This window comes from Pongo pygmaeus, chromosome 14 (assembly GCF_028885625.2).
Source record: "Pongo pygmaeus isolate AG05252 chromosome 14, NHGRI_mPonPyg2-v2.0_pri, whole genome shotgun sequence".
In the NCBI taxonomy this organism is placed as follows: domain Eukaryota; kingdom Metazoa; phylum Chordata; class Mammalia; order Primates; family Hominidae; genus Pongo; species Pongo pygmaeus.
In genome coordinates, this window is record NC_072387.2 from 27,730,235 (window position 1) to 27,755,649 (window position 25,415).

The 25,415-nt window shown below is 40.2% G+C and overlaps 1 protein-coding gene across 1 annotated transcript in view; it reads left to right on the forward strand.

The window, feature by feature from the left end:
• Positions 1-24,903, forward strand: part of FGF9 (fibroblast growth factor 9) — a 33,680-nt gene extending 8,777 nt beyond the window's left edge. The window contains exons 2-3 of the mRNA XM_054447139.2: positions 1,183-1,286; positions 21,221-24,903. Of these exons, the coding sequence (XP_054303114.1) occupies positions 1,183-1,286; positions 21,221-21,466 (350 nt within the window). The 3' untranslated portion in view covers positions 21,467-24,903. The remainder of the gene's footprint in view (positions 1-1,182; positions 1,287-21,220) is intronic.
• Positions 24,904-25,415: the final 512 nt, after the last annotated feature.

Sequence of the window (25,415 nt, forward strand, 5' to 3'; positions counted from 1 at the left end):
GAGGCAGGAGAATGGTGTGAACCCGGGAGGCGGAGCTTGCAGTGAGCCAAGATCATGCCACTGCCCTCCAGCCTGGGCAACAGAGCGAGACTCCATCTCAAAAAGAAAAAAAAAAAAATTAGCAGTGTCCTAAATATACTGTGAGCTAATCATCTTATAACCACACTATAGTTAGAGAAATTGAAACTGCTGTTGTGTGGCCATAAAATTCTGGATTTATGCCCAGTTTAGGTGTTATTCTTAGTGAGGTAAGCAAGGGGAAAGAAGGAAGTAAAATAAGATCATTGTGTTGATTTGATTTTGGAATACAGCATTCCATGCCTACTTTAAATCAAGAGCAGTATTTATCTCTGCAGAATATTATTGTTTTAATTGCTTAACTATCTCTTTGAGGTTTAGATAAGTATAGCAAAAACCAATACTTTGTTTAAGCAAAAATATTTGGGATGTATGTGGGCAGTTTTAGTTTTCTAGATAGAGTTAAAAAAAGTTAACACAATAGAGAGCTGGATAATTTTCTGTATAAACCAATCAAGGCTTTAGTTAGCACTTCATTCTCTTATTTTGAGAGACTATTCTCTAAACAGAAAACTTTTTTTTTTTTTTTTTTTTTGCTACTTAAACAGGTATTTATTTCTCCCAGTTCTAAAGGCTGGGAAGTCCAAAAGCAAGATACTCACACACAGATACTTAACTTCATGTTTATAAAGTGGAAATAGGTTGTCTTTTTTAAAAAAAGTATTCTGTTTAGTGAATGGTCTTATGTCTCTCAAAATAAGAGAATCACAGACAGATGCTTAACTTCATGTTTACAAAGTGGACGTAGATTATCTTTGTCTTAAATTCTACTCTTTTAAGTTAATTAGATTATGTACACACTGGTTTTTCTGTCCTATTCTTAGCATATCTATGTAGATACTAACTTTTTAATTTTTAAAATGTTTTGTTTATTGTGTAAGTCATGTTGGTAAGTAGTTTTGTATCATTATAAGATAGAATTTAGTTGAAAATCAATTCTTTTACACAGTGATTTTCAAAGAGAAGACACTTCTTTAACTAGTGCGGGGTTATCCAAGTGGGGAGCTGGGCTCAGTGTCCTCTCCAAAACCCCATGGATGCTGAGACTCTAAGGACATGCTCCGTGATCTGACCTGTCCTCTGCCTTCTACCCTTTGTCTACAGGCATTCTGGAATTTATCAGTATAGCAGTGGGCCTGGTCAGCATTCGAGGCGTGGACAGCGGACTCTACCTCGGGATGAATGAGAAGGGGGAGCTATATGGATCAGTAAGTACTGGAGGGACTTCATCCAGCTTTATGCTCCATGTTTGATTTGAACAGCTGTCTTTTCTCTGGATTAAAAAGGGCCAGAAATGCAACTGAGTCTGTTTGGAAGGCGAGTGTAAGTTTTTACTTTTTGAGGAAAGCCATTTTATTTTTATTAATAGATAAGCAGCTCTGCATCTTCACTAGACCAAAGTTGCTAAGAAAATGCTTTATTTATATGCCAAACCATCTTAATTATCAAGTAAATAAAAAAATTTACAAGTGTGAAAAATCCCATCTCCTTGTATTGAATGAGAGTTATTTTTGAAATGAATTGAAATGATCTCCTCCTAAGCTTTGCCAAGCATTGTAATTAAAACTAGAAATAGACCATGCAGCGAATCTAAACTCTCTCTAAGCTACATCCAAGATTTTCATTATGCAGAGAAGAAGGGAGATGGAAATTGTTGTCAGATATTTTTGTATGCGAATAAGAATATTACGATATTGTAATTATTTGCAAATGTTATGAATTTCTTTTTTCCCACTCCCCATCGCCACTAGGTTGTAAAGTCCTCATGGCAGACAGTGAAGAAGTATTTATTGTGCTCTGCCAGGTGCCAGACAGGCACTGTTCTAGGTGCTGAGGTGTGAATGAGACAAAGTCTACTCTTCCACTCTGTGGCGGGGACTAACTTTCCATCATGGTATCACTTTACTCCTATTAATGCAGTACCTAAAACACAGTGCATGGTACGCAGCAGGGACTTAATAAATTTTTGCTGAATGTATAAGTATGAATAATATATACTAATTTGGGTTTCCAACATTCAAACTTGTAATGAAATTAATCTTTAGTGTTTCTTTCTCTCTTTCTTTTCTTTCTTTTTTTTTTTTTGAGATAGGGTATTGCTGTTGCCCAGGCTGGAGTGCAGTGGTGTAATCATTGCTCACTGCAGCCTGGAACTCATGGGCTCAGAAGATCCTCTTGCCTCAGCCTCCTGTGTAGCTGGGACTATGGGTGTGCATCACCACACGTGGTTAATGACCATTTTTTTTTTTTTGTAGAGACAAGGTCACGCTGTGTTGCTCAGGCTGGTCTTGAACTCCTGGCCTCAAGTGATCCTCTTGCCTTGGTCTCCCAAAGTAATTTATTATTGCAATTACTGGTGGTCAAATGAGAATTTAATCCATGTTTTCTGAAATATGAGAACTTTAGTTTACAAAAAGTTGAAAATGAAAAGAAGCTTAGAATGAGAAAAGTTTTGGAGTTCTCAATACACAGAAATGAAGGGCAAAAATTTTTCTAGATAAAATTTTCTACCATTAGGCTTGTAAAAATATGTATATATAGATACACACATATATATAAAATGCTAAAATGTATTTGTAAATATAGGATTGACTTTAGCTTTTTAAACACAGTGGATGGTTTAGGCAAAATTATTAACTCCCTACACAACTTTTGTGAATACCTTTAAGTGTGAAGAAAGATAAGATACAAGATAAAGTAAACTTACATTAAAAAAATAGAAAATGATGTTCCTTTTTGTCACAACTTCAGTGTTTTTTGTTTTTTTTTTTACTTTTAGGTATGTAATGTGGGTTTGAGTGGGTCACAGTTGAACTCAATAAAATGCTTTTTTTGTGTGTGTAGATGAGAAGTTCTGAGTTTTAGTGTGTAGATGGAACTTTATCACAGTGGCCTCCAAATTTTTTGATCACGTATCCCCACCAAAAAAATTTTTTTTGAATATGCATCTCAACATATGCATTTCAAATAAATATACTTAATTTGAGTGTGCATCTCAAATATTAAATTATTTTAAAATTGTATATCTCAAAGTATACTTTATATATGTTATTTTATAAGAGATACAGCTAAGGAAACAATTTTAAAGAATAGAATGAATGAGGAAACCTAAATAGGGGCCCTACGATTTGTTCCCCACTCCAAGGATCACCTTGCACACCCCTCTGAATTTTTCCCGGTTGAGAGCTGACCAGTCTTTCAGATGAAATCACCAGCATGATTCAGACTCCTGTGGTTTATTGGTTGACAAGGAGAGCATGTCTAATTTTGTGTTCAGTAAAGCTGCTGGTAGGATTGTTGCCCGGGCTGAGTCTCATTTCTCCTTCTGGATGATTTAAATGGTTTCTTACTCATGCCTTCCTGTGTGGCACACCCCAGTTCCTAGCACAGTGCTTGGGGCAGCATAATAGGGACACTGAGTGTAGACGCACGGAGTGCCAGTGACAATACTGTGGGACACGGCAGCCAGGTAGACAGCTGGAGAGTACCATCTTTCCCCTTTTCTGGGAAGCCCAGCTGTCTTCTTAGGTTTTCTGTGGCTCCTGGCTGCCTCACCTTGGGCTTTTTGAGCACACACACAGTGCGTGGGCAGGAGTAGACTTGTCACCACTGCCATACAGCCGCACATCTTGCCAACAGTCCAGTCATGGAGTCCCAGCCAGGCAAAGGGCAATGAAACAAAGAGTAAAATGGCTCTTCTTCCATGTGTGCTTGAGAAGTGCACACCTGCTCACATGAAGAGTGCCCAGGCATGGAAACTGCTCCGAGGAAAGGTGGCTGCGAGAGACACTTTTCCGTATTATGCTTTCCTTGTGGAAACGTCTTCAGCTGCTTTCCTGCGTCCCTAGTCTTCTGTCTCCAATCCATTCTCCACACTGATGGCAGAAGTACCTTCAAAACCCAGACAGGAGTGTCATTTGTGTGTAGAGATCCCTTCAAATACTTGCTTTTGAAGGATACTGCCCACATTCTTTAATGTGGCATCCAATGCTTAGGATGAACCGCTGCTTGGATCTGCTTTGCCAGGAGCATCACGTGTGCCTCTTTGCCTATGCAACTCGAGTCTATTTGCTGTTTTCCAAACACATCATGCAGTCTGATTTATACTTGTGGCCAAGTGAATTTCTCTCTCAGATGCCTTTCTCTTGCCTTCTCCACCTGAAGAAGCAGGACTCTTTATTTAAAATTCAATGGAAATATTACTTCTTCTGCAAAACCTTCATTACACCCCCAGTTCTAATCCTATTTATTCTAGTTAGCATTTCTTGTGTTTTCCTTTGGGCCCTAGGAATACTTTGTTCCCATTATTACATAAGTCACAGTACAGTTTACAGTGTGGTCAATTGTATTTCTCTATTCCCTAATGTATCTAAAGGGCATGGACCACATTCTTTTTTTTTGAAGGTTTCCTAACACACAGCAATGGCTCTTGTACATAGTAGGTGCTCAATGAACGCTCATTGGGTTGAACTGAATTAAAAATTATGATTATTTCTGTCCCTCATTGGATGCATAGATGTGGCCTCACAGTATCTCCCTTGTATGGCTACTGTGTATTTAGGTCTCCAGTTGAAGGACAAATCACCATCTTCCATTTCTATGCATAATTGGCTTGTGTGTGCCTGTGTTGTCTCTGGTGTGTGTGGCCCGAGGGGGATGAGGCTGAAGCTGGAGGAAAGATAATGTAGTGTCAAGAGCATGGTTAACTCTCATTCTGTATCTGCTACGAAGTAGGCACCAGGCCCTCTTTCTCCTCTTCTGTAAGATGAAGAGCTCAAGTTAGACATCTGGAATGTCTCTTCCCGGTCTGGATGGATCCCAAGAATTCTGTAGTTTGAATTTCTCAGCCTTCTTTCTCAAGTCTTCTCTGTCTGACCCATGATGTTCTCTGTGCACACAAAATGTTTGTGCAGTGAGACCTTTTTGTCTCTTTTGTAAGGAGCTGGGAGGGAGGCTCCTGGGCAGCAGGTTATTTCCCTTTGGTCTGTTCCTCCTGCAGGTGAGGGGGAAGGTGAGAGTGAAAGTCTTGTTCCTCAGGGGCTGGAATCTCATATTTCCCATTGGGTTTGCGGTTATCATTCCTTGTATGGCAGTGAGAATGAGGAGTGACTAAAATATCTCATTTTCATTGTGATGAGCTTGAGAGAAGGAAAGAAATGGGCAATGGTTGTGTTACTAAATACACTAACATTTGGAGCCTCCAGGAATCTTTATCTGTGTGAAGTTGCATGAAGCTCGGTAAACTAAATTGGAGATTTTTTTTTTTTCTAAACAGTTAGAAACTGATTTCATTATGAAAGAAGGTAAATGGGAGATTTGGGGAAATCACTTTTATAAAGTAAATGTGTAAATGTGAAATTCATTTAAAGCGTATTTTCCTATTTTGGGATTAATTTTCTCTTTTCATCTGTGTAGTTTTTGTTTGCTTGTTTTTGTCTTCAGGTTTACCTTGAGAGTAGATCTAAAAGGTCAGAGGTAAATGGGTTAATACTTCTTCAGAAAAATATACAGGATTCTGATATCCTATTAGAATGTGGAAATAAGAAAAACTATATTGCTAATGGGTATAATGATTTGATTAGAAGGAGAACATGAATAATTTTAACTTGGGGATGGTGTTTGATTATTGTATTCATGTGATAATTTGTCCATGTATCCATTCATTCATTTGCTTATTTATTTCATATTTATAGCTTTGACTCATCTAGCACTGCGATGAGTGCAAAACAATGAAACAGATAGTTATACTTGTAAATAATTCGGGCGGTGTGAAATTTCTCATAGTAGGGGAATGGCCAGATGTTTTGGCATCCCAGAGGAGTGTTTAAATAACTGCTTGGAGGGGTTGAGCGGTAGCATTTAAAATGGGTCTTGAGGGATAAATAGGAGCCTCAGAAAAGGAAGGGCAGGCAAGTTAGGTCACATGACCCTTCAAATGTCACAATTAAAATACGCTGCCAGGTTGAAATTTCGAGAGGATGTTAGATTACACACATACACAACACACTTGGCCAAGGGATTAGAGTATTCATTAACATTGGTTACTTTTGTTCTTATCAAAAAGATTAGAGGCATGGCTCTGATAATTACTTTTAGAGTCTTAATCTAAACTGTTTATTATAAAAATACTTAAAAACGTTTTTTGATGGAGTCTCACTCTGTCACCCACGCTGGAGTATAGTGGCATGATCTCAGCTCACTGCATCCTCCTGCCTCAGCCTCCCGAGTAGCGGGGATTACAGTGCGTACCACCAAGCCTGGCTAATTTTTGTGTTTTTAATAGAGATGAGGTTTCACCATGTTGACCGGGCTGATCTTGAATTCCAGACATCAAGTGATCTGCCAGCCTCACCCTTCCAAAGTGTTGGGATTACAGGCGTGAGCGCCATGCTCGGCTTTCAAGATACTTTAAAGCATCAAGAATAATTGACCATAATAAATGCCTCCTTAAAAAAGAATGCCATGAAAAAATTAATCTCCTTCAAGAAGCTTGCATTTAACAAAAGGAATTGACCTTTTCATTAAAAAAGGTAGCTGGCACAGGTACTAACATTGTAAGGATGTTGGAACATACAGCATGGAGTCTGCAAAAGTGACACTGGAGGATGGCGCAGAGATGGGGGAGGTGCTAACATTTCTGGTTTGTATCCCTTTGTAGCACTTACATTATTTTTCCCAGAATTGTAATTCCTGCTGGTCTCTTTGTTAGATGAGATTTTTTGGAGTCAGAGTCTTTGGCTTTATAACTTTTCTGTTTCTTGAAGGCCAGGCAGGGCAATTTATTTGCAGTTGGCACGTGGTAAATGTTTGTTGACGCAGTTATTCACTCTGTCGTGAACACGCACATGCAGTGTCTACTGTACATGAGCATCAAATAGTGGTAGCACTGATACAGGGTTGTGAACTTGTAGAGTCAGGGTGTTTCCACAGGAATTAGTCAGCTACTGAAACTGAAAATGAGAGAGGTTAAGTGACTTGCTCAGAGGCCCAAAACTTGTAGATGCAGAGTGAGGACCAGCCTCGTGCTGACTGCCTCAGACCAGTACTTTGCAGCCATTCCTAGCCTCATCCTGACAGGTGCTTCTTAAAACAGGTGTTTACTAGTAGGTTTGGTTATGTTTCCAAGGACACAACAGGGCCCTGGTTTATATGACTCCATGTAATCAGTAACCAAGGTATGATGGGTTTCAACTCTGTTTCCAAAGAACAGAAAGTTTCCTTTAGTAAATACCTCATTTGGGGCAGTTTTTTCCGCTGGGCAGACACACATGAGTCAAAGAAGTTTCTTGCATGGTGTTCCATATTGTGGGGCAGGAGGCAGGAGCCCTTTAGGTCCCTCTGTCCCAGAATTGAGGGACATATCCACCTCTTTAAAAGGAGACAATGAAGTATCTCAGATCCTTATAATCCTGTATCGACTTAGATTATTTTTATTATGTTATTTGAATATGTGCACACATTAAACTAGATAACTAGATATAAATTCCTTATACCTCTTTGACAACTGTAATTCAAAACATTTATATGCCAAAATTCAAGTTAAATAGCAAGATCAGTAAAATGCACACTGACACAGTGGATTTCATATGAAGGAAGCTGCTCCCTGACTGAGACGACGATGCTGCCTCACTGTAAATGCAGCCTTGGCGCTTGGTGCAGCTTCCTGTGAGCTCAGGGTGCCTGTTCTGCAGAGCACCTCAGGATGACTTGTTCCCCTGCCTCACTTCTTACTATGTGAGTTCCCGGGACAACAAATGATCTCTTCTGGTCTTCACTTATCTCAGACACACCACCGATGTACTCAGTGTGCCTTTTCTTTTTCCTGTTGGTCCTGATGGTGAAAGTATTGTAGCACTGTGTACCACTGACAGTAATTTTAAACCCCAGTCCATTCTTGGGGGACAGTTATGTGGTTGTGGGATGGTCATCTGTGGGCTCCTGGATACCCTTAAAACAATTCTAGTACTTTTTCATTGACATGGAAAGGCAAAGTAAAAACATTCTTGGAGAGAACTTGTGGCCCTGCAGATTATGCCCTTTGCCTTCTAGATATCTGCGGTGCCAGTGTTGGAGAACGTTGCATAGGCATGAAGCTCTGGGCAGGGTCAGAGTTGGGTACGGAGGCCAACCCATGCAATTCATCAGAGACCCCCTCGTCTCCGTCAGGTGCTCTGCAGGAGCAATCTGGAGCCACTTTTGAACAAGGAGAATAACCTTATGTGTTCGTGGAACAGGATACCACAGCACATGGCAAGGACCACTCAGCTTCTGATTTGTCACTGTAGTGGTTCAGTTCCGATTGCTTTGATGGGAGACGCTCAGACACGTCCTGTACAAAGAATGCAGTTCACACAAAGGAGATGAATAGGTTCATTTCCTTAGTAACCTACCTGATAACAGGCATGCTCTGGAGATGGGTGGTTTTCAACAGATATTTTAAGTAATTGAGCATTGTCTTATGCTGTGTTTCATATGTGCGTGACCAATTTTCAAAGAATTGAATAATAATTCTTAGATGATGTGGAGGGCAGCTTCTGCTGTATGACTGAGTCCATACATCGTCCTGGTTTTAGAGACGAGGAGGTGAGATTTTAGTGGCTTAGTGACTTGTTGAAGGTCACATAGATGATGACAAGTCAGGATTTGAATGTAGGTAAATTAGTAAATCTTGTCTGATACATATGCATGTTAAAAGTGGCCATCCATTTTTGTAAATAAAAAATATATTTACTAGAATTAATCACATGAATATTTTTAACTGGAATTAACCATATAGTGGAGCAAGGTTTTAATATTTCTTACACAGACGTGATTTTGGAGGATTTTTTTTTTCCAGTAGCCTAGTTTTAACTTAGTGGTTCATTTGTTTCCTTAGCATCTATACTTCTGGCCATTAGTTAGTGGACAGTCATCTTTTAAAATAATGTATCTATTTGATTTTAGTTATGGTGTTGAGCATGGTAACTACATTTACTAATTGTCTAAGGCATACTTAAAACATCCCAAGCTAGTATAGAACACAGGTCTGGAGATTTTCCAGGTTTGGGAAAGGATTATTTCAAATTTTATTAGTTGCTCAGCAGAGACATTTCCCATCTGGGATGAGAATTTGGAGGAATATTGTCGTGGGTTCCCAGGAACATGCTCAGGAATCCCGGAGCAGAGTTTTCCTGAGGACAGGTGCAGCTTTCGCACACGAACCCAATGCCCCTCTTTCCCACGCTGGATTTTACTCTCTTCCCCTCTTCACACTGCTGCATTTTCTGAAGTCCCCCTGCCTCGGTCCCTGCCAGAGAAGCCTGATAAGACAGCCTGAGAGAGTAGTTTTGGGAAGCCCTGAGTCAGATGCCTATTAAAGCTGCCCCATTTTGTAAAGCAGAGCTCTGCGAAGTCAGGGACTTGGTGACTGTGGTTCCAATGGTCCTGCCAGTACTTAAAACCGAGTCTTGCATGCACTTGTCACCTAATGAATGTTGAACGAATGAATGTATTGTCAGTGGGATCCCAAATCATCTTTTTTTTTTTCCTACAAAAAATGGACTAGGCAGACCCTAGTTGATAAGTACTTGATTCATGAATAGGTATTTGAGAGCTGCAGGAGTTGACATGTAGACCTGTGGTTCCTGATTTTGAGTATAAGGTTCCTTTTTTGATAAAAAGTGTTAGGGAGCCCCACATGCTAGTAATTGCACTTCTAAGTGTCTTATGATTGAAAGAATGCATTATGACAGCAACTCCTCTAAATTCATTAGCACTTTCAAATGAATTCCTCACTGAGCAGTCTGTGTGAGGGTCTTTCTTGTCTGTGGCTTGCTGACAGTGCTGACTCCTGCTTCCCCTCATCCTGAGCCTTGAGGCACACTGGAGAAGTCTGATCAGCTTGTTAAGTTAGGGTCTGCAAGGATAACAAGGTGACGGTGGCTTCAGGGACAACAGAGGCCCAAGCCCAGCGTCTCCAAGCTCTTCCTGCCTCTTCCACCTCCTGGCCTCCTAAATCCTGGCATTCCTTCCTCTCACCTCTCCCACATCGCCCCTGTTTTCAGAATGGATTGTTCATCGCATGGAACCCTGGAGAACTCCTCAACCAGAGCCTCAGTGTCATGGACAGTTCCTGAATTGCAGAGCTTCCTGCTTCTCTCCGGGGTAGCGTCGTCTCTCTGGGTTCCCTGAGTTAATACTGTTGCACAGCCTGATTCAGAACAGGGCTCAAATTGGAAGCGCTCTCTAATCAGTCACTCATTCGCACACTTGCTCACACACTCACACACTCTTCCATCCACACATACATGCTTACATGCTCATGTACACATTAACTCTTCTGTTCACACACTCCCATTCACACAAGTACTCCCATGCTTACACACTCACTTGCTCACACACATTCTTTTCACAGTTCACTCACACACACTGACTTGCTCACTCTTCCATTCACAGACATACCCACGTGCTTACACACTCACTTGCTCACACCCACTCACACACTAACTTTCACCTACAACACACACACCCTCATACTCATGCACTACCTCACAACCCCTTCTTTCTTGTTTTCTTTCCCAAAGTCAACAAGTCTTATTGATTACCTACTAATAATGCATGCTGGGTGCTTTGTAGGTGCTGGAAATACGTTGATCCTCATTATTCACAGACCCTGGTTTTTGTGAATTCGCCTACTTAACTAAAACTTACTTGTAACCCCCAAATCAATATTTGTCTGACTTTCATGGTTATTTGTAGTCATGGGCAAAAAATGTGAGTAGCATCCATGCACACGTTCCCAGCTGAGGTTGAAGAAGACGCTGTTCTTGTCTCAGCTCTGCTGGAAGCAAGGGTCCTTTTTGCGATCTGTTTCGTGTCATGTGTCACGTTTTGTGCTTTTTATTGGTGATTTTGCTGTAGAAAACATCCTCAGTGTAATACTGAAGTGCGGTCGAGTGTTGCTAAGCGCAAGAAGGCTGTAATGCGGCTTAAGGAGCAAATACGTGTGTTAGAGAAGCTGCTGGTTGTGAGTTTGATGTTAATTAATCAGCAACAGATATTAAATGAGGTGTTCAACAGAAACACACATAAAACAAGGTTACGTATCTGTTGGCTGACAAAAATCTTATGACCAGAGGCTCACAGGAACCCAACCCTGTATTTCCCCCGGGAGCAATGGTTTAGTATTCTAGGAGACTTTATAGAACTTAACTACCTCAAATAAGGAGAATCAGCTGTACCTACAAATGCAAATGTACTTCCTCATGTGGGTGATCTTAGAGCTGATTCAGGAAGAACTTGCAACTTCGTTGAGAGAGTCAGACATGTAAACCAAGAATTATGATTTGGTGTGATGAATGTTAGAATTATAAACAAAAGGGGCTTGGAGAGCTTGCAGGAGGGAGCTTAATTCTAGGAGTAGGAGAGAATGTCAGGATTATTCGCAGAGGAGATGGAGAAAAACAGGCAGGTGTTCTCAGTAGAGAAAGCTTTTCAGCCAAGAAGGCAAGTTTGCTGCAGGGTTTAGAAACATGGAGGCTTCTGGATGTCCCCGGATTCTTTGGTCTTTCCTCTGTCCCTGTCTCATCTGCCTCATCGTGTCTCTGCTTCTGTTTATCCTAGTTGCAGCATCTTTGCTGACATGTAGAGAGTCCTCCCCTGTCAGCATCAGCAGCCCCTCTGGGGCTGTTGTTCAGCATCCTGGCCCGAGAGATGCCCTCCATCCTTACAAAGTGGAGTGGGAACCACTGTCCTGGGCCAGCTTTGGCAGTGGCCTGCTCGCCTCACCCCTTCTGACTCCCCCTCACCAGGGACTGACTTGAACTTGCTCAGAAACATCATTTGTCAGCCGGCTGGCCTGGTGTGCCTCAGTGGCACTGTGACAACCGGCTGAGAAAAATGTCTGCATCCCTGACACCTCCGTTGCAGAGGGCTTCCCCCGAGGACTAAAAAGTTATGGTGCTAAGTGTGAGAGCCACACTCAGAGCTGTCCTTCTTCATGCTGTCTGTAAATGCCTACAATCCTGACATTAGTTGATTCTCTTTTAATCTTTTTTTTTTGGTAATTCTTCATTGAAATCTCTGTTGAAGTTTGCTGCTTCTTTGTAATGAAGTGCCCAGAGCTTAATGCAGTATTCTAAGAACAGACTTGCCAAGGTCGTACCAAAGACATCCCTGTCCCCATGGTACATAGCGTGATTGTTTTGCTGTAGCCCTGAATTATTTTTGCCTATTTAGCTGCCATGTTGCATTGTGTGTTCACACATAATCAGCTGTCTGCTCTCAGCTTTAGGTTCTCCTGCTCTCTTCCTTTCTTTCTCCCTCCCAACTTTGCTTCCTCCCTTCCTTTTTCCCCCTTCTTTGGTTTTCCATGTGAATTTCTGTGTTTCAGATATTTTTCTTCTGGTTGTGTTGACTTGGCTTGTATTCTTTTTCCTTTTCTCTCTCTCTTTTTCAAGCTGATTTTCATTTTGCTGTGTTTTGATGGGAGACTCTAGTCTATACTTGCATGCTGACCAGTTGCAACTTGGAGATACAGTACGGTTAGTGGAAGCACAGGCCCCGGAATCACCACTTTGTCACTCACTGGCCCTGCAGCCATGGGCCGTCTTCTCACTCTTTCTGAGCTGAGGCTATAGAATGGGCTAACGATAGACACTTCATAGCTGGGCTGTGAGGATTAGAGAAGATGACGCCTACAAATTGGCACATGTAGTGCTTGACTTTTGTGTCTGCTCAGCACATGCTCGTGCTCCCAAGCGTGTGGGGGTGACAGAGATGCTGTACTCACACAAGAGACACACTGACACTGTGTTTCTTGTGAGTTTGAATTCCAAAATTAAGACCCATGACACAGCCTCCGAAGATAAATAAAAAATTTCCTCCAGATCCAAACATGACATTCCTCAAATTATATATTAAAATGCCAACAATAAAGCCTTATTTGCCAAGATTAATTTTACATACTTTATTCTCATATGCTGCTCATGATTATTTTATCTGCTCAATTAAAGAAATTTCTTTTATGAGGGGTTTAATTTACTTCGTGATTATACTTTATTATTTTTTAAATGGTGAACTTACAGGCTGCCATAGCACCCAAAATGCTGTCATCAGAGACGGTCTCTCAGGGTTAAGGCACAATTTTTAAAAAGGTCCATGCCAGCATATTCATTTGGTGTCTTGGAGGAATGGAATGACCAGATGGTCAGGTCACCTTATCCTTGAGAGAATTAGACATAGCTCACCGTAGTGTTGAGGAAGGGAAGGGCCATTTCTATTAATCTATCAAAAGGTGGGGTCAGCATAAGGGTTGAGTTCCCGAGAAATCGGGGCTGACTTGAGTATAGTGGGGGCTAGGAGTTGGGGCCCAAGGAGTGGGGAGGGTACCAGGGACAGCTTCATCTCCCTTGCATTCTTGCTTAGGACTTCTCTGTGGGTATTGGGTGGACATGGGGTGCTGAGGGGACATGGTTATCTGCTGTGGGTGTCTGAGAAATTCAAGAGCCACGTGGAAATACATAGTGCCCAGGGGTCCCTGGCATCATTGATCTTCAGGGTGCGTTTTCTCTGCCTTGTGCTCATGTCCAGCTGCTCCCCCAGATTCGAGTGTGCTATGACATTGCTAACTTTTTGGTTTCTTATGGGATTTGGCTTTTCTTCCCAGTAAGTTCTCTTTGGGCAGTTCATGATGTAGGGTTTATTGGTCAAGCAGACAGTTCATGAATGAGCCCTGTCTATTGAGGCCAACATTGGGAAGAGGATGCGGCAGGCCCCAAAGTGCAAGGAAGTAGCGATGCCTTCGAGGACTGTATCCTCCCAGTGGTCTCCCGGGGAAGAGAAGGAGAGCCCCTGGGGCCAAAGTGGCTGTCTTCTTCCCTGTCCTTTCCTCCTTGAAACAGCAATCTCATTCTCTGCCGCCTTCTGGAAGCGTGAATGCAGTCTGTGTTTTCCATCCTCTGCCCCTCCCTGCTGCAGTGGGCAAGTGATGCAGCCCGTTTCATTTGGTTTCTTTCCCTGTTTTCCAACTGAGTCCCTTTTTCATTTCCTGTTCAATACGTCCTTCCAGAGTTACTGTGGATAACTTTGCTTTCCACATTTTGATGTTTCCAAGACTGAATCACTAGAATCTTAGGCTTACAGGGACCTTAGACATCTTAGTGCAATTTCTTCATTTTTACAGAGGAGAAAATGGAGCCCCGGGAATGTTAATCGACTCGCCCACAGTTACTGGATTATGTGTGTGTGTTGCTGGAAGGTCAGCATGCCTCTACTAGGGACACTCTGTGCATCTTTTAGTTTTTCAAAATCTGTCTTTGAGCTTATACTGTCATTCTATTTGTTAATCTTTCATTTTCTGTCCTTTTATTTCTACAAATCATGTGCTGAATTTAGTCTGCTTTCTCTATCATAGAAAGTCTGGTACATTAAAAAAAATTCTGCCCCTTCCAATATCTCCCATGATTATCATGGGAACAAAGTAGATGTAGTCAATTGTCTTTATAGAATGTCTTTCTTGAATCCTTATTTCCTTAATTTTACTTCTCAGCCTTTTAGCTTTCCATTTCTTCTCTGTTGTCTGCCAATCTGATCCTTCAAGGGCATTCTAATCTCAGCTTTTACTGAGTAATATTTAATTTGAAGTATTTTCAGCTTTTGCATATCTTTGATGTGCATTTTAAGTGATCATTGAATTATTTTACTACTCTTACCAGACACTAGTCTATGGGGGAAAAATGTTGTATGTGATTTTTTTTTTCAACTTGGTGTTGTAAGATGTTAAATTTGATGAATTTTTCCTGTAGGTTTGTTTATGGAATGATTAAATACATTGACTAAACATTAACACAAGCAAAAATACTTCTTAAAGTAAATATTAAACTTTGAAAACTTGAATTCTATTATTCCCTGAGCAAGACTTTCTTTCCTCTGTGGGAGTGCCCCTCTGGACATGTGTTAAAAGTTTATGAGCTAATATGATTTGCTAAACAAACATTCATTTTTATAGGCAGCTTCCAAGGAAGACCTCTCAATTGTCTAGTTTGTCCTGTGGTATATTTGGCAGGTTCTGTCCTTGGCAGCAGACTGGGTACCACATGGTTGGTGAGCATGCAACACTGAAGATGTGTGCTTCATGTGTGTGTGTTTGTGTGTGTGTGTGTGTGTGTGTGTGTGTGTATGTGACTAGATTCAGCCTGGGACCCCTATCATTGAGTTCCCAAATACTGACGTAAGCAGCTTCTGGGAAAGGGTCTTTTCTGTTTTCTTTTCGTTTTTTATTTTAGGTGGAGGAGGAGTGGAGAGAATTTAGGAATTCTTAGTTTCCTATATACTTTGATGAGACAAAATGAAAAATGGCCTACCTACTTGGTTTATTTTGTTTATGTGGACCAGACACAACTGATTCAATTGTTCCCACAATTCTGATGGCAATTTTGATGGCCAGGAATGTGGATATAAAAGCAGGGCCCATCTGGAATACTGGGGAATTTAGAGGTTTTGGAAAACGGGGCTTGAGGTGAGCCATATTGAGTTGGGTCTGGGTCGGAGCTTCTCATGAAATAAATAGTGCCCTCTTGGCTCGTCTCTCTGTGTTTGTTGCTTTCTGTCTAGTTGGGGACTTCTCCCATGAGAGGAGAGTGAAAAGACCTGGCTTCTTATTAATGGTCCTTTAGTCATTATATTTAATCACCCTGATCCTTGCAACAGCTCCCATTAAGGCTTTACTGCTAGATTATTAATGAGGAAGAGTACACCTGTACGAGTAATTGTGGTTAAGGGAGGTTTAAAATATCATGACTGTAATAAACAGTAGATATGAGAATGAATGATTACATTGAAGTCATTAACTTATGAAGTGTTTGGGACCTCTACAGTGAAGTCAATGTCTGTACAGTCACTGATCATAAACTGATGTGTTGTAGTAGTTTATAACATAGCAGTAAGTAGTCTAAGCAGCCCATTGAGTAGAATAAATGCAACCACGTGGACAAAATGACACCACATGTTTATTAATATGGAAATTATGTTTTAAAATAACAGCATGGCATGAGTCTATACGTTTTCAATAACCATTACTGAGTCTTGACTTTTGAAACAACTCTGGCTTCATTTTTTAAGTGGGCATAGATACGAATTGAGCATAATGTTGCCCGTGTGGATTACACATTTTCAAATTGTCTAATATTTTTAAATAGTGTCAGTATAAGTTTATGTCTTATAACATTCCTAAGCATTCCCTGGGCTGTACTATAATTTTCACATTATTATCTCATACTTTGGTTTTAATAGGATTTGGTAAAAGTTTTGAAGTTTTAATTTCATTTTTTCCCACTGCTTGGAATTTGATGATATAAAATGAAAAGAAGTTTCCATTGTTGCTAACATTCACCAGATTTTGTTCCAAAGCATGGACTTTAGTAGACTTTTGAATTAAATCCACATTCTCCACCCAAGCCTAGTGATATAATCCAACAGTTCAAAGATAGGTATGCCATAAACAGCTATAGTTAAATAATCTAAAAAAAAATTAAAACATGGAAATACAATAAAACAAGGATTGATCACTTTATAGTGGAATACTCTATAAACTGTCTGCATTAGAAACATGTGGTGAGTTTTAAAACATCTGAATTCTATAATTCTAGAGTGTATAGTTTATTTGAAGGCAGACACTCCGTCCCCCACCCCTTCCCTTCATCCGCACATCTGTATAAGAATACAGGTTAATATTTTTTGCTATCCAAATTTGCATTCATTTATTTTTTATTTAGAGAAATGATTTTGGAGTAGAAATACATAACATAAATATTTTCATCTCAACTAAATATTGTATCACTAAGTACTGAAGCGTGATCATAAAGAGATTATTTCTGTAGATCTTGCTACTCCGTCTAAAACAAAAATCACACATTGGCATAATCCCCAATAAAAGGAAGAAATTATTTAAAAGCATATGTATGAGTAGCACAGTCTTTATAACTTTTCATGATAATTTTAATTTTTAAGGGATCTAAACTGATCTGTGTGGCATAATTGGTGTAATTGTAGGAGCTTAAATGTACCAGTGATTTTGCAATGTCATGTTTGCACAATCTCATTTAACTTGTTGACTGAAGTTATATAACCCTCCTGTGTATGGGACAATTGGAATTAGACTCAGCCATCACAAAAAATGCCGGCTGTAGATTATACTGTTTTTCTTTTGTTTGTTTTTGATTTTTAGAGACAGGGTCTCACTCTGTTGCCCAAGCTATAGTGCAGTGTCACAATCACGGCTCACTGCAGTGTCGACTCAAGTGACCCTCCTGCCTCAGCCTCCTGCGTAGCTTGGACTACAGGTGTGCACCACCATGCCCAGCTAATTTTTTGTTTTGTAGAGATGGGGGTCTCACTATGTTTTCCAGGCTGGTCTTGAACCCCTGGCCTCAAGTGATGTTTCTGCCTGGGCCTTCCAAAGTACTGGGGTTACAGGCATAAGCTGCTGTGCCTGGCCAATTATACTGTTTGAAATTGAATAATTGGCTTTATTTTCTAAGTTATGTGTGTGCGTGAACGATGCTCTAATAGCCTGCTAGGTAAATAGGGCAGTGTTAACTGGCAGTGAAAAGGTCAGTTCAATTTCTTAGCATATTTACTTTTTTAAAAGGGGGGTTTTCATATTCTTTAAAAAAGTATAAAATGAGAATCTTTTCTTAAGCACTGAAAACAATTTCATGTTTCATTCTTAGATAGTGATACCTCTACCACTGTGGAATTTTGTTCATGATTGCTATTTTCCTCCTTTTTTTTTTTTGAGACGGAGTCTCGCTGTGTCGCCCAGGCTGGAGTGCAGTGGCACGGTCTTGGCTCACTGCAAGCTCCGCCCCCCGGGTTCACGCCATTCTCCTGCCTCAGCCTCCCGAGTAGCTGGGGCTACAGGCGCCCACCACCTCGTCCGGCTAATATTTTTGTATTTTTAGTAGAGACGGGGTTTCACCGTGTTAGCCAAGATGGTCTGGATCTCCTGACCTCGTGATCCGCCCGCCTCGGCCTCCCAAAGTGCTGGGATTACAGGCGTGAGCCACTGCGCCCGGCCCCCTGCGCCCGGCCCCCATGTAGGACTCTTTTTACTATGCTTAGTGAAAAGTGAAAAGTGGGAAGGGCCTGGTCCCAAGAGTGTGGTGGCTGTGCTAGGGCTCCTGGAAACTTCTTGCTCTGGTGGCTTCATTACATAATAACAAGATCCTGTGGCACAGAGCAGGCGCAAATTACTTCACATCTGGGCCTTGCTGTCCCATGTATTTTAACTGGAAAAGTTGCATTTGCTGTTTTCTAAGGTTTATTCAGGTTCTAAGATGTTAAGATGTTAATGTGATATTAACAATACTGTTGTTGACTGGGAGCTTCCTCGGTGTTCAGCACTGCTCTCTGATTGGATCTCTGTCACAACCCTGCCTCAAGACACTTATTACTAACCTGTTTTAAAGATGAGTTTACTGAGACTTGGAGAGGTGAGAGAACCAGTTGTAAAGCCCTGCAGCTAGTGACGGGTGAAGCTGGGATAGGAGCAGGCTTCTCACTCCAAAGTCAGGCTTTCCCGTCACATAAACTCATTATCTTCTGCTGGGATTTTTGTGTATCTGTTTCTGGTCCAAGAAAAACCATTGTGCTATGGGTGTGCTATGTATGCAGAGGAAATATAAGCCAGCTCCTCACTCATGGCTCAAAAAGGAGGAGGAAGTGTTCTACATTTAAAATAAAGTTTAATTTCATAGTGTTTGTAGGTGATGTGATTTCCTGCTGCAAAAAAGAAAGCTGACTTTTAATTAGTTTTTCTTGTCCCTTGTAGAACTAAAGGCTCATCCAATCCCATCTTTCGGTCTCTTTTATTAATGATAAAATAAATGCATATATTTGTTTAGAAATTTCACTTAATTACAGCAAACCGAAACCAGCTATTTTTAGCCAGGAATAATCTTGCCTGTGAGGAGACTATTATGCAAATGGAAGTGAGGACTAAAATAGCCATTAATGTCTTTAACACATTTAAACTTTTATCAGTTTCAATAGAGATGAGAGGGAAGTCACATTCAGCCCAATCTCCCCAGCATAGGAGGAGGTTGGGTTTCCCCAGAAGAGCACCCCTCTAGGCCCACATGCAGAGGAGGGTGCAGGAGTGCCTCTCTCCTGTGCACCCCTCCTGTGGGGTAGAGCTGCTTCTCCTGGCCACCCTCAGATGAGAGTATTCCAGTTTGGGGTGGGGCTTGGTTTCTGCGATTCATTCTGTCCCCATGAGCCCAGCACCAGAGGTCTAAAGTTTTCCCATCCTTTTTGTCCTTGCCTGACGCATTGTTTTTCCTTTCTGCTTCCCCCCATTTCAGCTCACTTAGCAAAACTTGTCCAGTGAGATAGTATTTTGCTAAAAACCTACTCAGTGTTTCCAAACACATAGAAGAGCACCTGTCAGGAAGTGCCGGCCCTCATGACCTCTTGAGTGTGGTTTAAGCCTTTGGATTAGGGAAGGGACCTACAGAAGGTGGCCTCATGATGGGCTATGGATTGATTTGGTCAAATTCTCTCCCTTTCTCCTCTCCTTTGCTCTTCTGACTTACTCTGCAAGGAGTTGGGGGTAATGGATTCTACCCAACTGATATCTATGAATTCATTTTATTAAATTGTGTCCTTAACTACATACATGGAAAGAGAACTGTCTGTATTTTGGTGATGTATAAAGTTTACTGTCTGTCCCCTGGGTCTGAATGATAGAAACGAATGTCCTTATCTGTATTTGCTTATTTGTTTTCTTATTTATATAAGGTGCCAGGTAGGTAACAGAAAAGAAACTATTTCTAACAAGTTATTTTCGTGTTTACTGTTTTAAACACTAAAGATATTGATTTTAAAAGTTTCAGTTGAACAGTGAGAAGAGCAAAAAGACCAGTAAGTCCTGTCACCTTATTTCTCTAGGGGCCAGCTTCAATGCACACATTTTTGCCTGGGGCATGTTCACGGCTTTGGGATGTTGTGTGTGTGTGTGTGTGTGTGTGTTATTTTTGTTGTTACTGCCCATGAGTATTGCAACCCCAGGAGCCCTAGGTTGTGGGGTTCAACTGAACCCCAGCTTTCATAAAGCTCGAGTGGAGAGGAAGTGCAGTCCATCTGAGAAGATGCAGAATCTTTCTGATCTGGATCAGTGCACGTTTCTTCCTGGTATCTGTGAACCTGAGAATGTAGCTTTTTTAGTTAGGGATCTCTTCTTCTATCCAAATTCAAGGAAAAGGAAGGCCAGAATATTTGCTTTTACTTTGGATTCAGGAAAACTCACTCAGTCATGATAGAAGCATTATGTTTTAAAATGTAGACTGAGAATTAGGATTCTGCATTAGAATTCTCCCAGGGGCCTGTTAAAAATGCATATTTTGAGAATTGCTGAATCACAGTTTTAAAGGTTTGGGGCTCAGAAGTCTGCATCTTGAAAAGGCATCTCAGGTGATTCTGCTACACACGGAATGAAGTTTAAAAACCACTCGTAGAGAGTAGTAAGTAAATGCTGCTGCTAAAAAGGGCAGAACATATCTGACATCGCTGGTCATGTTGATCTCTGCAGCAGGTACTTTATAAAATATATACTGGTGTTAAAGCTGTTATCTGAGCCTTGCCAGAGGCACAGGCTCTCCCTCCCAGTGTGGTCACGACATAGCTGCTCTAGGAAAAATGGGAACAACGTATGACATTAGGTGTTCCTTGCATTTGACTCAATCAAATGATTGGTATGTGCAAGAGTTTAACTAGAAAACATTTAGACTCTTTTGTGCTTTAGTCATTATGAGTTAGAGATTAGAATGTAGTTAAATTTGTAGGTTTAGGCAGTTTTTGCACAATGCATTAAAATGGTTAAAATGGGCTAAAACATCAGTATTTTCTCATGGGGGTTATATTGTGTAGCAACGGAATGTTACTTTTAATATTGAATGTAGCTAATTTTGCAACATATGTATTTACCTTTTTAAAAAATTTTAATTTTAATTTTTAGTTCTGGGGTACATGTGCAGGGTGTGCAGGTTTGTTAAATAGGTAAACGTGTGCCAAGGTGATTTGCTGCACCTATCAATCCATCACCTAGGTGTTAAGCCCAGCATGCATTAGCTATTTTTCCTAATGTTCTCTCTCTTTCTTTTTACAGGAAAAACTAACCCAAGAGTGTGTATTCAGAGAACAGTTCGAAGAAAACTGGTATAATACGTACTCATCAAACCTATATAAGCACGTGGACACTGGAAGGCGATACTATGTTGCATTAAATAAAGATGGGACTCCGAGAGAAGGGACTAGGACTAAACGGCACCAGAAATTCACACATTTTTTACCTAGACCAGTGGACCCCGACAAAGTACCTGAACTGTATAAGGATATTCTAAGCCAAAGTTGACAAAGACAATTTCTTCACTTGAGCCCTTAAAAAAGTAACCACTATAAAGGTTTCACGCGGTGGGTTCTTATTGATTAGCTGTGTCATCACATCAGCTCCACTGTTGCCAAACTTTGTCGCATGCATAATGTATGATGGAGGCTTGGATGGGAATATGCTGATTTTGTTCTACACTTAAAGGCTCCTCCTCCTGGAGGGCTGCCTAGGGCCACTTGCTGGATTTATCATGAGAGAAGAGGAGAGAGAGAGAGACTGAGCGCTAGGAGAGTGTGTGTGTGTGTGTGTGTGTGTGTGTGTGTGTGTAGCGGGAGATGCGGGCGGAGCAAGAGCAAAAGGACTGCGGCCTGATGCATGCTGGAAATAGACACGCTTTTACATTTCTGATCAGTTGTACTTCATCCTATATCAGCACAGCTGCCATACTTCGACTTATCAGGATTCTGGCTGGTGGCCTGCGCGAGGGTGCAGTCTTACTTAAAAGACTTTCAGTTTATTCTCACTGGTATCATCCCAGTGAACTTAAAGCAAAGACCTCTTAGTAAAAAATAAAAATAAATAAAAAATAAAAATAAAAAAAGTTAAATTTATTTATAGAAATTCCAAAGGCAACATTTTATTTATTTTATATATTTATTTATTATATAGAGTTTATTTTTAATGAAACATGTACAGGCCAGATAGGCATTTTGGAAGCTTTAGGCTCTGTAAGCATTAAATGGCAAAGTCTGCTATGAACCTGTGGTAAATTCATGCAAGTAGATATAAAAGTGCATGGATATGAGAAATTCTAATGACCCTAATGTACTAAAGGCGACAATCTCTTTTGTGCCCATATTATTGTAAACTTATGCACATCGCTCATGACACTGAGTATTCACTCTTCAGACTGCTTGTTTCATAGCTTATCCCAGAGGATTAAAGATAAACTGGGTCTCAAACTTTGATTCTGTGTCTGCAATATTTCCTCTCTCATAAGTGACTCCACTATTGTAACTTCATGGTTGGAAAATATGAGGGTTGGTATATGTCTTACTTGTTTAAATCTATCGCAGAATATACCAAAGCTAAATAATAACTATGCTTTTATTTTAGCCGATCTCCAGAATGACAGTATTAACATCAAACATTGTATTGATTTAGAATTCTCAAAAAAGGAAAAAAAAGGACGTAGCACAGACTATTTTTTTAAAGACGTAAGAACCAGATTAACAGGATCATACTTGTAAACTTTTTTTGGTTCACTTGGCTATCAAATATGAAATTATAGAAGTATCATAGGGGTCGTTGTAACATCTTTTAGAGAAAATGGCTATCAGTGTGAACTGTCATAATTATGTGGTAATAGCACCCTTAGTAAAACTTGCAAAATGAAACTAATAAATCGTTATCAGTAATGACAATGAGGGGGAAAGTATTATACTTGTTGACTGTGTTTTGTTTTTTAAAATGGTCTCCACAAACGCTCAATTTTTTTAGAGGGGATGTTACTATATAGAATATCTTTTACAAGGCTTTTATAACATTTTATGCTGAAAAGCATAAGAATACGTATTTCTTTAGTAGCAATAATTTTGGAACTTGCCCTTGGGCAAGCGAGACTATTTCTTACTATATACTAAGGAGAAAAGAGCCAAATTCTTAAAGCAATATTTAAGAAAAAAGGAATTTATAACAAATTCTCATCTACATATGACACTTTCTAGCCAGTTGTGTTGAGAAGTGGAAAGTGACAGTTTAAACATGTGTTGGGATTTATGGAACTAATTTTAAAATTTACTATTCAAACTTTGTTTTGCTCTGATGCACATTCTCTATGAAAAATAAAAGTGTGTCACTGGTGAGTGACAGCTGTTATGAGCTAGAAGCGCATGACTTCTTGTTGTGACGATGTCTTGCCTTTCTGTGGTCCAAGTTGGAGTACATGGCAATGCCCTCCTGCTGATGTGCATTAAGGAAAATCTAAGTCTAATATTTGGAATTAAGAGATATTTTAGGGGGAGGGGACAGAAGCAATGTAAAATAGTTGATTTATGATAAAGCTCAGAATGTCCTCTTCATTTATTTTCTTGTTTTATTTTCCTTTCTAAACAGAAACTGCATTTAATTCCAAAAAGTAGTATTCTTATTTATTATTTAACCCTTTGCTGCTGCTAAAATGTGCACATATTCAGGCTTTAGTTTTTCCAAAAGGCATTTTTTTTTTTTTTGGCTGAAAAATGTTAAACATTTGACCACAGGGAAGAATCAAGTTTCTAGGATGTCATAGGTATACTATGTAGCACTGAAAAAATTGATTTTAGGTGACAGCCAAAAGTAGTCTTAAAGTAGCATGAGACCTTAGATAATTGACCTAAAAGAAAGAAAATTGTGAAAAAGACTAAAATCTTTATGCATTCCTATAAAATGCTACTTTAAGGTCTACTTTTGGAATTAATTTTGTTTTGGTACTTTTTTTTTTTAAGACAAGCAAATTGTTATATGCTTTTGGCAATTGATACAATAAACTGTAATGGTCTGTAAATAAATAAATATTGACTCATGCGATTTATGTAAATAGTCGAACTGGGAGAGTGGATGGCTCAGGGTTTCGGCGTGGGCATTGTCTGTTGGGCGGTAGAGTGAGTCATCCCCAGCTCATGGGTTTGCATCCAGTTCTTGTCTTAAGAGACCCAAAGCCCGGTGAATGGCAGCCCTGAGCCACTGTGGAATGGGGGTTCTGGTTTCACAAACAGATGCTTAGATAGCCAAACCACTGTCTTGTTGGTGCCAACACTTGCACTGTGGTCAAAGATTTACTGAGCATGGGCTGAACAACCTTCCCATCTGTCATGCAAATGTCCCCAAGCAGTGGTGAAGGACATGCCAGGTCAGTTTTGGGGAACCTGCCCTGCCAGGTCCTGTTTTGTAGATAAACAAATGGCTGCCTTCTGGTGTTTCTATTCTATTTCATCTCATTAACACTACAACCTTGTGTTATTTACTTGATAATCTGTAATTGTATGTAAATACATACAGGATTATGTAATTTGTGTAAATACATAATTACAGAGTTTTGAAAACTGGTATTTTTTACTTGATGTCCATTTTGGAGCTGCTTCAGATTCTGTACCTACATGAGCCAATGGAATTTAAAAAGCATATTCTCCTTGCTCTTACAGCTGTGCTATGTGTTGAGGGGTTGAGGGTTATGGGGGATGGAGGGGAAGGAACAAACATATCCAGATGTGTTCTCTCTGTAAGTGTTCGATGAAGAAGCAAGTAATGTTCTGGGAGGAAGATTTATGAACTTGGAGCGAGGGAGGCTAAGTGTGTGTGCACATTTACGTGAACGGGTGAATGGACAAAGGCATATTGTTTGAGGTCAGATTCTGTTTGCTGCCATCACTTGACCTTGAAATGTGCCAAATTTAGATCCACCATTTGTGGTCACTTGCACGAAAAAGCAATGAAATGGTAGGGGTGGGGGAGTATGCCAGATGAATTAGAAATACTAGCCACCAAGGCCCTCTCAAGTGTACGTGTGTATACATGTGGCCTACGTGCTCTGTGATACCCACATGTATCCATAGACATTTCACATTTTAAAACTTATATTTTATTCTTAAAAGTGGAATGGGCAGGAATTATAACAATAAATTGTGTTTACTTCTTTAGGACACAGTCCAAAATTCAGGGCTTCAGGTTTGTAGGATGGACCCTGGCCACAGGATGTCTGGTCACAAATGTGTGAATAAATGGCCCAAAGTGTGATTTGTACCTTTTACTTGCAGCATGCTTCTATCATTGCCCTGAGGTCTTTAGAAAAAAATTTTTGAAGTACCCTTCATTAGAGAGGAACATGCAGAAATAAGAAATGGACACTTCTGTAATTTTCTTTTGGAAGAAATTGAAAATGAATATTCTTAATGTGTATTCTCCACCAGCTTAGTCACCAGGTTGCTAGACAGAC